General features: G+C 37.8%; 1 protein-coding gene across 1 annotated transcript; it reads right to left on the bottom strand.

Annotated features, from left to right (window-relative positions):
* Positions 1-12,925: 12,925 nt before the first annotated feature.
* Positions 12,926-15,414, bottom strand: GTF2H5 (general transcription factor IIH subunit 5). Its single transcript, XM_062490069.1, has 3 exons — positions 15,325-15,414; positions 14,937-15,050; positions 12,926-13,433 (listed from the first exon to the last, which is right to left on the bottom strand). Exons 2-3 carry the CDS (start codon positions 14,969-14,971, stop codon positions 13,253-13,255), a joined length of 216 nt encoding a protein of 71 aa, XP_062346053.1. The 5' UTR covers positions 14,972-15,050; positions 15,325-15,414; the 3' UTR covers positions 12,926-13,252.
* Between the last annotated feature and the right edge of the window lie 3 nt (positions 15,415-15,417).

Raw genomic sequence — 15,417 nt, 5'->3', positions numbered from 1 at the left:
AATTATGTTATCAAAATCATCATCTCCTGCACCATTGTTAATTTTATTACAAAGTCTCAAAACCCTGCCTTTTTTTTGTTTCACTTGTTTTTTTTTGTTTGTTTGAATGGTTCTGCTCAGTTCTTGATATTGCTGACCTAAAGAAAAGCTTAATTGCTTAGCTAGCTTGACTGGATAACAAAGATCATGAAGTAACTGTACAGAAAAGTTTGTAAATTAATTTTTGTTATTGGAATACTGTGAATTTAAGGTCAAAGGCAAATAGATGCGTTCTTTCAGATGGAACTCAGCTCTGTTTCAATCATAACCAGGCCTCTGCTTGTCCATTTTACCCCGCTATGAGTAAGCAGCTACTTTAATATCTGTCCATTCCTAAAATTCATTAATTCCATCTTCACAACCCTCTAAGGAACCAAAGGCTGGCCTCTTTTTCAGAAAAACTGTCTTGTAATATCTCCTTTATTTTTAAAGGCAGACACCATTAAAAAAACTGGTAATGACCCTTCATGAAGGCAGATGATAAATCACATTTGTATACAAGCAACAATGCAAACTTTTTTTTAATGTCTTTTTGGTTTTAATTGCAAAAAAACACGAGAAAATCTTCAACTCACCTTCCTTGTTCTGCCCAATAGCACATCTCTGATATTTTTCTTGTCAGATAAAATATTCGTACTCTTTTACTTTAAATGTTTTTTAGTGTAGACACTTTCTTCCTATTTCATTTCAGTTTTCATGATTTCTTCACCTTTCACAAGCTCACTCTGTTCATGCTCACTTATTCAACCTGGGTATGTTGGGACAGGAAACAAAGCACAGGACTACTTGGTTGCCTTCCATATCCAAGCAACATTAGCACTGCAAAGAACAGAACTGTGATTTTCATGGGCATTGTGTTGCCAGGACTGGTGAGCCAATAGCTCTCTATATACTCATTAAATGAAAAGCCACAGGTGGCTGGTTATTTAATAATACAAACACTTCCTACAAGTTTTTCATATGATTCATGAGAAAGGGAAAGTACACGTGAAAAATCAAATGTAACCATTATTAAGATCCTCTAGAATCCATTCGTTTAACATGGAACTTTTTTGTTTGTTTGGGGATTGTTTTTTTGGGGGATAGATTTTTTTAAGTATCATTTGGAATGCAGTTCTTCATAACTAATCCTATCTGAAAGAGTTTCATTTAACATACAGATCTACTAAATCCAGATAACTATGGAATAATAAAAATCAGTTACCTATTTATGCACAAACAGCAACAAAAAAGTGCTTGCATCTTTCAGGTATAATCATCAACAGGTAAGCAAAAAAGTATCTAGTGTTGGCATGTGATTAAATCCACACAAGCCTTACTGTTATAAAAAGTTAGCAATACCTTTGAGTTCAACAAGCTAATTTAACTACACAGGCTATAGAATCAAGAAACCTAAAACTAAAATTAAGGTACACCTTTATTTCACTCCAGTTTTTCTGTCCTTCTGGAAATAAATGGAACCAGAGAATTACCAAAATGTCCTAAATTAAAAGAAATAGAAACATTTCCTTTATAGGTCGTAAAAAAAATTAGAATTCACCTTGCAGAACACTACCTCAGAGAACCTAGAATAGGTACTGAAGTGTCTTGTGTTACAATATAAAAGCTGCTTTTGTAGATGCCTCCATTATTTTACTTTCCTCCTTCACCTCTATCTAGATTTACAGCATCAATGACTGTCCCATTTTTAATGCATTAGAGAGTTTCATATGCACACTTGCTCCCTTTTTTCACATGCAAATCTATTCCCTCCTTCCACACACAAACTTAACTCATTTTTCTTAGTTTTATATGCTCAGCTGATTCCAAAAGGCAATTCCTTTTGATGTACCTCACCTTGAATTTTCCTCCACAGAGGAACACATCAGAGAAAGAGAAGCAAGTCAGCTTACCTGGGCAGATTCCCCAACAGATCAAGGATTTCCTCCATAGCTGAGGGAATAGCCAGACTGAATGAGGATTGACCAAACTCTCCAGTTCCCTGGCTGTTCACTCCAGCTTCCTTCTGCCTCATTCTTGTTGTGGAAGCAGCTCCAACCTTCCACATATAATCTGGCCTCCTTCTTCAAGAACTGAACAGGGAATACAAGACCTGCAGACCCTTGGAGAGAGGAGCAGGGTTCCTGGTAGGATTTGCAACCCTTTGAGGGGCCTAGGCTGGAGCAGGCTGTGCCTGAAGGACTGTACCACATGGAATAGTGACCCACATTGCAGCAGTTTAGGGAGGACTGTTGCCCATGGGATGGACTCACACTGGAGAAGTTCATGGAGAACTGTGTCCCATGGGAGGGACCACACACTGGAGGATGGGAAGGACTCTTCTCCCTAAGCAGTGGCAGAAACAGCCTGTGATGAACTGACTGTAAACCTCCATTCCCTGTCTCCCTATATCACTGAGGGGTAGGAGGTAGAGCTGGGAAGAAAGGAGGGATGGGAAGGTATTTTTAAGGTCTTGTTTTACATGTCACTATCCTGCTCAGATTTTGTTAGTTAGTAATAAATTCAGTTAATAGCTCTAATTCAAGTCTGTTTCACCCATGACAGTATTTGGTGAGCTATCTCTCACTGTCCTTACCTCAGCCCATGAACTCTTTTCTCTCCCATGTCCAGTTGTGGAGGGGCACGTATCCAGTGGTGAGTGCCAGGCATCCAGCCAGGGTCAAACCACTACAGTGTTAAACAAGGGAAATATATTAATGTGTGGGTTGTTGGATTTATTTTTTTTAACCTTACATAGTACTTCAAATTATGCCACACAATATAATAACTGAAGAGATGAAGATAAGTACAGATGGCAAGGGATCGGAACTAGTTATGTGTAGCAGTGGATTGTGCTCCAAAGAAAACAGACTGAGGAGATACAATAAATGGAGCTCCTGAAGAATTAGTCATGATGATCATCTTTTTAATATTTTTTGTTTGGTGACCCTAGAACAAAAGCATGAGTGTGCTAATAAAATTTGCTGGTCACACAAACTTGAGGATCAACAATACACCCTAGACTCAAAATAGATATATCATTCAGAAAACAATGGATGAGCCCCAGAAGCAGACCACTAAAAAGAATAGGATTAAATGTGATAATACAAAGTTACGAATTGAAGGGCTTGAAAATTTTAAACTGAAGGCATCAAGTGAAGAGAGGAAAAATCTGCACCTGTCTATCAGCAAGAGAATACCTGTAAGGTATTTGATGACGTAATGTAAGAAGCTAATATTCTCAAAATTTCACAGAGAGTTCTGGAATATAAATAATATTGTGCTGGTCCATACCAGTGATCAATTACACTGAATAATGGTAAATTAAACTTGAAATGGGTACTGAGGAGGGCCAGGAAAAATAGACATGACTATCTGTGTGTTACTCTGTTTAATAGAGTAATTTTGCCTATTTTCACTGTATCAGGTTAGGTTCCATTTTTATGTGCTTCACAAGAAGTTTAGCATTATGAAACCCTAGTTCAAAGTGAGCCCTTTGAATATGTCTACAATATTAAAAAGATCAATTAATACACCTTTTCCAGCAAAGAGCACATTAGAATATTAAAACAAATAGCAGCTGGTGAAAATACTTCCAAGGTCCCTAGGCTTTTCAGACAAGTGCCTTAATAGCTGAGATATAAATTTATAACTTTTTCAGCTTAAATCTAGAGACCCATGCCATATATAATTTCTTCAAAACCTCTTATTTCCAAGCACAATCAAGCTTAAGCAGTCCTTTTCTTTTTCTTTCCTCCCCCCAAAATTCAATGGAGATAATATTCAAATACAAAAACAGAGAATTCTTGAAAAATGTGAGATAACAAGAGAAAAGCCACCAAAATGTTCAAGGTCTTAAGCAGAGTTTAGAACCAGGGTCCCAAATTAGTATACTCTGTACTATCACTTTTCATTTTAGAAGATATGACAAATACAGACTGTTGCAAAATCAGATGCTAATTCTTAAAAAAAAAAAAAAAAAATCAAACCCAGAATAACTGCAACATAATGGCCACATTATTGTGAGTAGTTCTGTAAAGGAACAGGATCAAATATTTAAGTCAATTTATCCACTGGAAAAAAACCACATTTCAACCTAGATTTAAGAGCAGAAAAATACACTGCAGAATATGATGACTTTTTGCATTTGTAATGGTTTTAGCAAAATATAATACAATGATAGAAAGGAGCTCCGTGTCCAAACAAAATGATTTAAGAAACACCCCATTATTTCATGAACACCTGATTAGGGATTTCACTGATCCTTTTAATCCTAGTGTTAGAAGGACACAAAAATAAATTCTAGATGTGAAAGGTCTGGTTATCCTTATTAGCACTCCAATTTTCTATGTTTGTTCCCCCTTCAGACCCCCACCTTACAGTAATGCCACTCAGTGTAAGGACTGCAAAATCCCTTTCCTCCCTAAATTTTAATATTGTTGGGCAAGGAAAGATCTCTTTCTCCCACAGAGTTAGCATGCTGTAGAATCATAGAATTATTAAGATTGGAAAAGACCTCTAAGATCACCAAGTCCAGGTGTTAACCCAGCACTGCCATGGCAACCATTGGACCGTATCCTCAAGTGTCACATCCACATGCTATTTAAACACTTCCAGGGCTGGTGATTCTACCACTTCCCTAGCAACCTGTTCCAATGCCTAACCAACCTTGTGGTAAAGAAATTTTTCCTAATATCCATCCTAAACCTCCCCTGGCAAAGCTGGAGGCCATTTCTTTTTTATCACTTGTTTCTTGGGAGAAGAGACTAACCCCCACCCCGCTGTAACCTCCTTTTAGGCAGTTGTAGAGAGTGGTAAGGTGTCCCCTGTGCCTTCTTTACTCTAGGTGAAACACCCCCAGCTCCCACAGCCATCCTTGTAAGACTTGTGCTCCAACCCTTCACCAGCTCTGCTGCCCTTCTTTGGACTCACTCCTGTGTTGCAATATCTTTGTTGCAGTGGTGGGCCCAGAACTGATCGCAGGATTCAAGATGCAGCCTCACCAGTGCCCAGTACATTGCCCTGCTCCTGCTGGCCACACCATTGCTGATCCAGGCCAGGATGCCATTGGTCTTCTTGGCCACCTGGACACAGCTGGCTCATGGTCAGCTGCTGTTGACCAGCACCCACAGGTCCTTTTCTGCCAAGACACTTTCCAGCCTCTGTTCCCCAAACCTGAAACACTGCATGGTGTTGTTGTGACCCAAGGGCAGGACTTTGCACCTGGACTTATTGAACCCCAAACCACTGGCCTTGGTCCATCGATCCAGCCTGTCCAGATCCCTCTGCAGAGCCTTCCTGCCCTCCAGCAGATCAACACTCCCACCCAACTTGGTGTCACCTGCAAAATGATTGATGGTGCCCTGAATCCCCTTGTCCAGACAACTGATAAAGTCTGGCCCCAGTACTCAGCCTAGAGTAACACCACATGTGATGGATCATCAGCTGGATACAGCACCATTCACCACCTCTCTCTGGGCCCTGCCATCCAGCCAGCTTTTTACCCAACAAACAGCACCAGGCCAAGCCATAAGCAGCCAGTTTCTCCAGGAGAATACAGTGGGAAATGGTGTCAAAGGCTTCAGAAAGTATAGGTAGACTATATTCACAATCTTCTCTGTTTTTATGACTTGCTTTGGTTATATTTATGTAACTACAATGACAATGAAAAAAATGCATCACATGAAAGTTTCCTTCACTGTTTCAAATTTAGAGGTGTAGTAGATTGCTTGTCATAGCTACCAAGTGTCCTGGTTTAGGGCAAATTTGGGAGGTGTCACCCCAAGACACCAACTCAAACAATATAAGTTTTTTGTAGGATCTTCACAGTTTCTTTTGTTTTATAGTACATTTAAAAATGAGCTAAAATAACTGCACATTGAAAAGCCAGTCTCAATTTTGTCTAGTTTTTCACACTTGCAGCAAACTACTTTAGGAACCACCTTCTGAAACACACCCACTCTCAGAATTGTCCCCTCCCACTCCTTATAGCTCCTTCTGGCTCCTGCTGTCACACAGCAGGCTAAACAGGCAGAAATAGCTTTAAAAACCCTATTCAAAGCCAAAAGGGGAAACATTTACTGTTTCCAAGACTTCAGGTTGCCCAGTCCTCCTGACAGATTTGGTCAGATGCTTAGCTTTGCCTGCTCCTCATCCTTCCTCTAGAGCTCCTCTCAAATGCTATTTGCAGCTCCCTCTGCCCAAAAGGCAACCTGACAAACACTAAAAGCTGTCACAGTCCTTTATTGCAATGGCCTTGATGTGGTTGTGCTTAACAATATGATTTCAAATATTCATTAAGAAACCAGGCTTGTTTTATCTTCATTTTTATACTGATTTTACAACCTTTCTAAACTGAAAATATAAAATTAGTCTGTTTAGATCAAAACTAAAATCAAATATAGGGACCATGCTTCATTTTACAGCTGAAGAGAAATTTTTCTTTCATATTTCTATTTCAAGCTGGTTGATGATACAGAAGCTCATCATTATTCCAGGGTTACTCACTTCTGCTGAAACTCTAGCTTCTGGAATAATACCTATATATCTAATGATATACACATGACACACATGCAAAACATGTCTTACACACAATAAAGTTGCCAGTGTAGGAGAATGAAAAGACTAAGAGGAAGAAAAACTACACTATCATTCCACAGAGAAAAGTGGTCCCATTCAGGACAGAGCAAAGTAGAAGAGTAGGTGTAATATTAAGAAAGCTTGGTCTCTGGCTGGATAAACACAAACTTTTGTAAACCAATTAAGATCTAGTTAATTGCAAGTAAGATTTTTGATCCTTATGCTTCTTCTGATCTTGTTAAATTTCAGAATTAACAGCAAATAATAATTACAAGCCTAAAATACTCTTCCCCCTCTTTCCTGCCTTTTTTATCTTTTACCCTCCCATCTCACCCCTCTAGCTTTAATACATCAGGAGCACAACACATGAAATGGTGAGAGGTATTTGCTTGGTGTGCATACCTCTCTCTACTGGTAGTGTATGAGCTATGCCAACACTGGAGAAACCTGCAGTACTATCTTATCTGCAAGTGAGATCTTCAGAGCTGCAAGGGTACCCATTGCTCTGCACATCCTGCCATTTACAGCTGGGTCCATCTTTTCTGTAATAGAAAAATGAAAAGCTGTACAGCTCTGATACCCAACTCCTTCAATCTGTAGTCATCCAGAAATTTTGCTCGCTGTTTCTTTCCTGAGGGGCTAATTGTGTGGCTAATCAATTATCCATCAGTTTTGGTGTTGGATGGGTTTTAATTGGTGTGTTCAAGTACATTCCTGCATGGGTATTATGAGTCTTAAAACTTCTTCCAGGAACCTCACACTTCTTGTTACTAACAGCTAGAACTGCTCAAGCACAAAAAGCTAAAAGCTAGCAGTAATGCTCTAAAATTTTCACTTTAATTTTTTTTTTCCACTGTGCAGCAATTTTATAGTCTGTTTCTAGTCTTAATCTTTGTTTTAGTGCTAAGCAATCAGCAGTGAGAAAATTACTTTTTCAGTCTATATGAAAAATACAATCACTAATATTCAAAGTCCTAAGGGGGGGTTTGCACTTCATATTAAAACTTAATTGGTAGGTGTTGTAGTTTTTTTTTGGTTAGGGAATGTACTGAATTTTATCATTACATATGTGTAAACCAATAAAGCTACTCATTTGGAGACCGATGAGGGAAAAACTTTCTGTATGTCTCATTTCCATGCACTATGAGCAACAATGATAGATAAAGATGCAGAAATCCCCAGTGCAGACTGAAATACAGTACAATTGAACATTGTACGGTCTTTCACACAGTATGATGCATGTGATTTGAGCACCAGGTACCCTACAATCCCATGCATTTTGTATTATGAGGAAATCAAGAAGAAAAAAATTCATAAATCTTACTTCTTACCAATGACTTATTTTGATTTACACTCACTAAAAATTATCTAACTTAAAATGGAGCAACTTCTAAAGCAGGCTCATGGTGTAGAGATACACAGATCTACCAGTAATATCTGATGGGAAGACCACATTTCAGACTCATCATTTTAATGCAACATGGTTGCGTACCTATGCTTCGAGAGAAAACACTGGATACCTAAACAGTTAAGAAATTTCTGAGTTAAAAATATTCCAAGATCTCCAAAAGCTAATATCTTTTCAGAAGGACTCTTTGAAGCTGAATGTTCATCTCTAGCTGAAAGCATATCTGATATTCCAAAGCAGGGTAAGTCTCTGACCCACAACTGCGCAGGCTGCAACTTTTTAAAGCAATTTAAAATATTGGCAAGAGCTCCCCTTACTGGTCTGCCTTCAAACTGTCCGCTCTTCAGTCCTGAAAATCTTGTTATGTGAAACAAAGATGGGTAAAATATTACTTATATTCCACATTAGGGGAAAAAAACCCACCAAAACAAAACCCAGGTCCACATCAAATTTATACCAGATATCCTATTGCTTACATTTCTGATTAGCTACTTAGTCATAAACCCAAAGATAATGACTTACTTTAGGAAAAAATTGTTCTTCCATCACTGTGAACTTCAACTTATTTTGAATCCTTGATCTGGTATAGCACATATAGGCCCTGCCACAGTCTAAATTACAAAACAAACACCCAATTCTAACATACTTAGTAATGCATTCATTTCACAGTAATCACCACCAGCTTCAATGGGATCATTTGTGGGATAATCGAGTCAGTTTGGAAATTTATATGGTATTTGGAACTGCAAAAAAATTTATTATGAAAGCTTACTGTTTTCTTCAATGGCCTACTGTTTGATTTTAAGATTTTCAGACTGTGTTGGTTTATATGACTAAAGAGTGGTTGAGATATATACATAGATATAGATACAGATACATATGTATGTATACACATTTAAGTATGATTTTTAGTGCCCTACTTTTGTAAGTTCAGCCTAGGGGCTGACTGAACTTTTATGGTGAAGATGCCAACTAAGAAAGGTTAAACATAAGTAATTTTAATGACAGTATGAAATACCATTATCTTCAATTCACAGTAAACAATCCTGTTAATGCATAAAATACATGTTCTCTGGATTGTTTTCACACACATGAGGTGGCCCTGCAGAACTGAGTGAGAAAAAAAAACTGTAAAATCTGTTGTTAGGGTGCATTAGGGGGAAAAAAAAGAGGAAATCAGATAGTATGCTTTTGAATGCACCCTACAAACCCCGGAAAGACTGTTTTAAAAAAAAAAAAAAAAAAAAGGACTTCTTAATGTACAACAACACTTGGAGGAGATCAAACAGCCATCTAGCTCTCATTAAGTAACAAAACCAAAAAATCAAAACCACTGCCCCCCAAATCTCCCAATTATCATTATAAGTACCTTAAATGAATAAACAAAACTACTATCATTCAAATGGATTCAGGTGCCTACTTTTTTGTGAAACACAGGCAGTTTAGCTACAGATTCAAGTCCACTCAGTCTGGTTCTCACAGGTAAAATGGTAAAATTTCCTAAAGCATTCTGTATTAGCAATCTCTATATTCTTTCTTGAGGACACATCCATTCTCTCTAGTGATTGTTGGTTATTTCCTCCTTAACTGCACTGGACAATTATTCTTCCTGGGCTAGTTATTGTACCAGAGAGAAGGAAGAGGGACTCGGGCACTGATCACAAGCAAACCAAGTCATTACAACCCCTATCTACCCTGACCAACTAGGGCCATATTCACTGTGCTGCCAACGCCCATGCTAAAATAACCCCCTCTCCAGAATTACCTTATCCCACAATTTATAAAACTACAAATACTTGAGAGCATTTAGGAATACGTGCTTTTTACATAGCTTTTTTTAAAGGCCATTAATAAACTTTTTTTTAAAATCTGAGGCTTGGAACAAAAAAACCAAAATGCCCAACAGTATAATCTTCAATAAATATAAGATGTTATTGCTTTATTTCACTAGGAAGCTGCACTTTCAGTTTCCATCCCTCTCTTCCCACATAACATTTTGTGTTATTCAAATTCTCTTACCTTGCTTAGGAGACCCGTCTCATCTTTCTGTCAAATACAATTCTTTAGCTTCTGCACGTGTTGACAAAAGAAGAATTTGAGCATGTTCAAGTTACAATAACTATACAAGAGCAATTGTTTACATCACAAAATGCTAACAAGGGAACTTGCAATCTTATTTAGATCTAACTATAAATAAGTAGCAAGTAATAAATGAAGTTTAAGTAAGTGTCTTTTATGTAATTGTACTACCATGCTATTATTCCAGTATCCAAAACACTTTCAACTCAAACTGAAAGCAAAATGTGAGCAGTGAAAGCCCTTCAAGACAAAATTTGGTGCTTTTACAAGCAGCAACAAGTCTGTCATTCAAGCTCTATTTTTGCTGCTCAAGCAGGACCTGAGGTCACTATAGTTCTTTGACAGATACTGGCAAAAAAAGTGAACTTATAAGTTATGGATAAAAACATTAAGTTAACATACAATATTCCAAATAAAGTGAGGGCTGATTTTCTCACTCGATCAACTCTATTATCAAAGCATGGATATATTTAAATAGATATCCTAAAGCTTTTAGTCACAAATGTTTCCAGCCTTGAAAAAATTATCTCTAACACACTGTTTCATTCAAAGCTGTACTCACCAATAATGTTTCACACCTAAATGAAAACCAACACCAGCATTTAAAATCTGTAAGTGTAAATGCTGGCTATCTCAAAATGTATGGATATTTTTAACACTAGCATCTACTTTTCTCCCATCTAGGCAAATATTTTTGTTGTTGTTTTTGAAGCATATAACTTCCAGGACTACATGCACTTAAAAAAAATCAAAACCTTTCAGAGGTGAAAGTTTAGATCTCAGAAACCCTTGCTTGGTTGGATTTTTTTTTTTGTTTGTTTGTTTGCTTTTTTAATTCATACATATACTAAGTTTCCTGATTGGATTTCCTTCACCATACTACATGATTAAAGACCCCTTTTTCCTTGGGAACTACAGTGAACTCAGCTCTTTAGACTACATACGATGATATCAACTTACATCTTTACGTCTTTTGTTTATTCTTCCAGCACAGAATTAGCTACACCTTGTTAAGCTACAGGAAAGATCAAAAGTATTGACAGGTTTAGAAGTTAAAAGTCCGTGAACTTGTTTGTTCAAAAAAAAAAACCCAAACTGCAAGCAGAGAGTATAAGATTGCCTAACAGTTTAGTTCATACAGTTTGGAACTTCTATCCCTCTGTATTACATAAGCCATTTATCAGTTGTAAATATAAGCCAAAATACAGGGAATGCAGCAGCAAAGCTCTACAACTAACCAGGAGAAAAAGCCAAGAACTTTATTACAGACTGAAAAGGAAAGTCGCAATAGAAATGGAGCACTAGACATGCTAAATACAGAGAAGCTTAACTTGTGGAATTCCAAGCATGACTTTTCAAATGCTGTCTTTTGAAGAGCATGTGATGGATGATTTCCCTTTCAGCAGAATCTGGATAGAAAATAAACTAGGATTCAAAACAAAGGCAACAGACACTTCTAAATAAATTGTACTAAGCTATAATGCCATGTTAAAACTAATGATTATTTCTCCATTAAATGAGTACCCAATAAACTTCCACAAAGTAAATTAGGTCAGTGTTTGATCAGTCTCTTGAGATTAATCTCAATAAAGAGGTAAGGAACCATAAACCATTTATAAATAAGATTTAAACTTCATATTTCAGGTAAAGACATGTAGCTGGTTCTTAATCTACATGACCAGGGAAGCACTCACTTGTGAAAGAGATTAAACAACTTGGACTGAAACTCATTGTTCTATAAAGTCAGAGAAAAGGGAAGGTACCAGAAATTATATGAAGTTAAATTTTACAGGGCTATTTGCTCATCCACATGAGCCTGAATATACACAATTCTACAGGACTTTCTTTGGACAGCTTTTTGATTAAAAACATCTAGCGAAACTTTCTCTTGAAGATACCCTATTCCTAAGAGGGGAAAAAAGCAAACAAAAAAATCCCATCTGAACAAAAAACAAGGACAAACCCACCAATTAATCTGATATCTACTGGACAAGAGAAACAAGTAGCACTAGGAGACTCAGTAAGGAAAACTGTTCCTTATAAAAGCCTTTCTCTTTACACTTATTCTTTTTCTCAAAGACAAAAAGGTGGCATGTATCTGATGTACATGAGTAGGTCTGAAAACCAAGCCATTGTCTGAGCTAAAGTTACAAATACAGTGCAAAAAAAACCAAACCAAACCAAAACAAAAAAAACAACACCAAATAACCAAACCATGACACTACAAAACTTTTTCTTTGCAGCAAAAGGTGGTATGGGAGAAAGAACTATGCTTAAGGAAAAAATAAAAAAACATAACCAAAAACCCAAACCCAGCTTTCTTGTTTGATAGTAGAGCATGGGAGTCTGATCACATAACTTATTGAGACTATCAGCTCCAGTAAAAAAACCACAAGCAATACGATTGTGTTAAAACCACAGTAAAAAAACCACAAGCAATAGGATTTCTGTTACCCTTTAATTGATAATGATCTAGGGCAATGGTTTTTGCTGTCCCAATCCCCCCATATCCCTCCTTCCCCTTCAAACTCAGAACAACTCAGAAAGCACAGCCTTGGTAAAAGTAGGCAAATAGTATGGGGCATTTGTAACATGTTTTAACAATAAAAACCCCCAACACTCCCAACCCCAAACAACACAACAAAACACTCACACGAACTCTCATCCTGCTGTATAAAACCCATCAAGTCAGAGTAGTATCGGACCATGCCTCCAGCTTAGAGAGATGTTCCATCAAGCACAGATCATATTTCAACACACATTATTTACTTTCTGTCAGTCACACTATAATCAGATTCAATCACACACAGGAACAGAACATGTCAGAGGACCTCACTCCAATACAGAAACACTACTTTACTTTTTGGTTGATATCATGTTGCAAGATAAAAGCCTTATGGAAAACCAGAGACCATGCATCAAAAATTCTCAAGGGAACTCCTTAAGTGTATAATTTTAAGCATTTTAATAAAGATACCACATTCTTTCAAAATGAGAAACAAAATCCAATTGCAGACTATTATGTCTATGAATCTGATGCATTTTATGTAGTAGCCATTTCTATGTAGAACTTATATGCCACAGTGTTATCTAGTAAAACAGTAACAATCCAAACTATTGAAATTCACCATTCCAAAACCTGCAATAATCTCATTTCTCTGTTTTTTCTCACTTCTGAGTAATAGGAAATGAGTTCTGGTCCATTAACTCGCCCACTCTCTCCTGGAGGAAGTTGACCAACTCAGCTAATACAAAGACGTGAGTTTCATCCAGGTCTTGTATGATGAACTTCTTTCCCAAAGCATTTGACTCATCCAAGTAGAGCAGAAACTGCTTCATTGCTGGGTCACTGTAGAAACAAACACACATCAGATCCCAGCTCACAGTTACAGCTGCAAACAGAAGAAACACCATTTGAAGACATTACCAAAGATTTTAGGAAAACTAAAATTAATTTCAAGAGTCACTCACAACTTTAATAAAGTTTGTGAAGCTTTAGTAAAAGCTGTTTCTTTGCCGCTGCTAAGGCAGCATCAAAAAAAATCCAAACTCAAAAACCCAAAACTAAAACTCAAAAGTCCAACCCTTAAGACTGAACTTAGATGTCTAATTTCAGCAATAGCCTCAAAAACAAAAAAAAAAAGGTTTCCTTAAAGCATGAGGATAACCAAAGACAAGAGAACACAGATCTTGCTCAAAGTAGTATAGCGCAGACAAAGAGTGCTCATATAAGAATTGTATATTTCTCACACTCTAACTGAACAGTCATTATGCCACCTTCTAAATTAAATTTAAATGTTTAGAATAAAACATTTTGGAAGTATGGAACTGCTTTTGTGCAGTTATAGACTGCAAACATATTAATAGATTAGGTGTACAGCAGAAATCTCACACGTCATACAATGCTATACAATGATCCCACAAATCTTGAGTGATGCTTCTTCAGATTTTGGAGGTAGCCAGGGGCCTGAGTCTCAGTCCAGAGGCGAGATTATATGAAAACAGGTACATTGCACCTACACCAAAAGCTGACATTTACAAATTCCAAGCACATTCCTTTTGAATATGATCTACAAAAAACCCACATGTTAGCCTTGTATGGAATTCAGTCTAGAGCTGATTATTAAAAAAACAAAAACAGGAAAGGAGAAATGAAAGATTACCTCATCTCCCTCAAGAATCAATGGAGAAACACTTTGTTCACAAACAACAACAACGAGAAACTCTGTTTGCAAGCAATATAAAGAACAAAAGGGATTTAATATTTTCAAGGGAAAATTGCCAAAGTAACTGGGTCGCTTATACCAGGGTAAATCATACCTGACAAGCAGATAGACAACTTACATATACAGCTAAAATTTTAACTTGTGTACCTTTCAAAAAACGTGACAATGTGAGGGGACCATCAGACATGGTAGAATATACTTTCAAGCATAATTTCTCATAGTTAATGCTTATTTTAAGTATTTTATATAATTTTCTCTACTTTGCTAAATTAAAAATAATCTGCAAACTATTATATATTTTGAAAAAAATGGATTTTTAAAACAATGCAATTGCTAATTTTTGCCATCATATTTTTGCCCCATATTCATACAGTTTTCTTTTCTTTAAAGAGGTTAAGCATAAGTGGAAAACAGTTTCTTGAAAATAAAAATGGGAGGTTGGAATTAGGACTACCTACACTTTATCTTCTCTTTCTTCCCCCAAAGCCCACACTTTTCTCCGATTGTTCAGCACCACCCTTTTCCACAATTCTTTTTGTCTGGACTCTTCAGTGACTTAGATTAGTTCCAAGTCTAAAGAAACACAGCCTATGGCACAAAGAGAGGCAGTAAATGGTGTTACTTACCACTCCACCAGAACACCTTTCAGAACATTCACCATCTTCCCGGTTCCCTGACGAACGCTGAAGAGTCGGCAAGAGCAGCCCCTGCTTTGGATCGCACTGGCGATCACAGCAAATCTGAAAGCACAACACGCCCCACACACCCTCAACACACAAAACCAAACAAACAACGCCTCGATTAAACTCAAAGGGTCTTTACGACAACCCCACTCCCCAGAGGAGTTGCTGGCCCGTCCTGCCCTTGGTTAGAGGGGTTCCCAAAGGATCCGAACCCTTCCGCCCGCCCGTGAGCTCCGCTTTGGACAGAGAGGTTTCCAGGGCAGGGGAAGGTGAAGGGGTGGGGTGGGGTGGGGTGGGGTGGGGTCGGGTCGGGTCGGGTCGGGTCCCTCACCTCCGCCGCAGACAGAGGCTTTCCTCGGGATCCGATCCCGCACACCCACGCGTCTCCCCGGCCGCTTCCCAGCCGGCGGAAGTGCCCTACTCG

The sequence above is a fragment of the Cinclus cinclus genome, chromosome 3 (assembly GCF_963662255.1).
Source record: "Cinclus cinclus chromosome 3, bCinCin1.1, whole genome shotgun sequence".
Taxonomy (NCBI): Eukaryota; Metazoa; Chordata; class Aves; order Passeriformes; family Cinclidae; genus Cinclus; species Cinclus cinclus.
The sequence above is the reverse complement of the archived record's forward strand: the minus strand, read 5'-3'. Positions and strand labels throughout refer to the sequence as shown.

Excerpts from the sequence above, each read along its gene's own strand:
- GTF2H5 (XM_062490069.1), bottom strand. The coding sequence starts at position 14,971 with ATGGTGAATGTTCTGAAAGGTGTTCTGGTGGAGTG. Across the intron at positions 13,434-14,936 it reads AAAGGTGTTCTGGTGGAGTG|TGACCCAGCAATGAAGCAGT; the intron begins GTAAGTAACACC and ends TTGTTTCTACAG.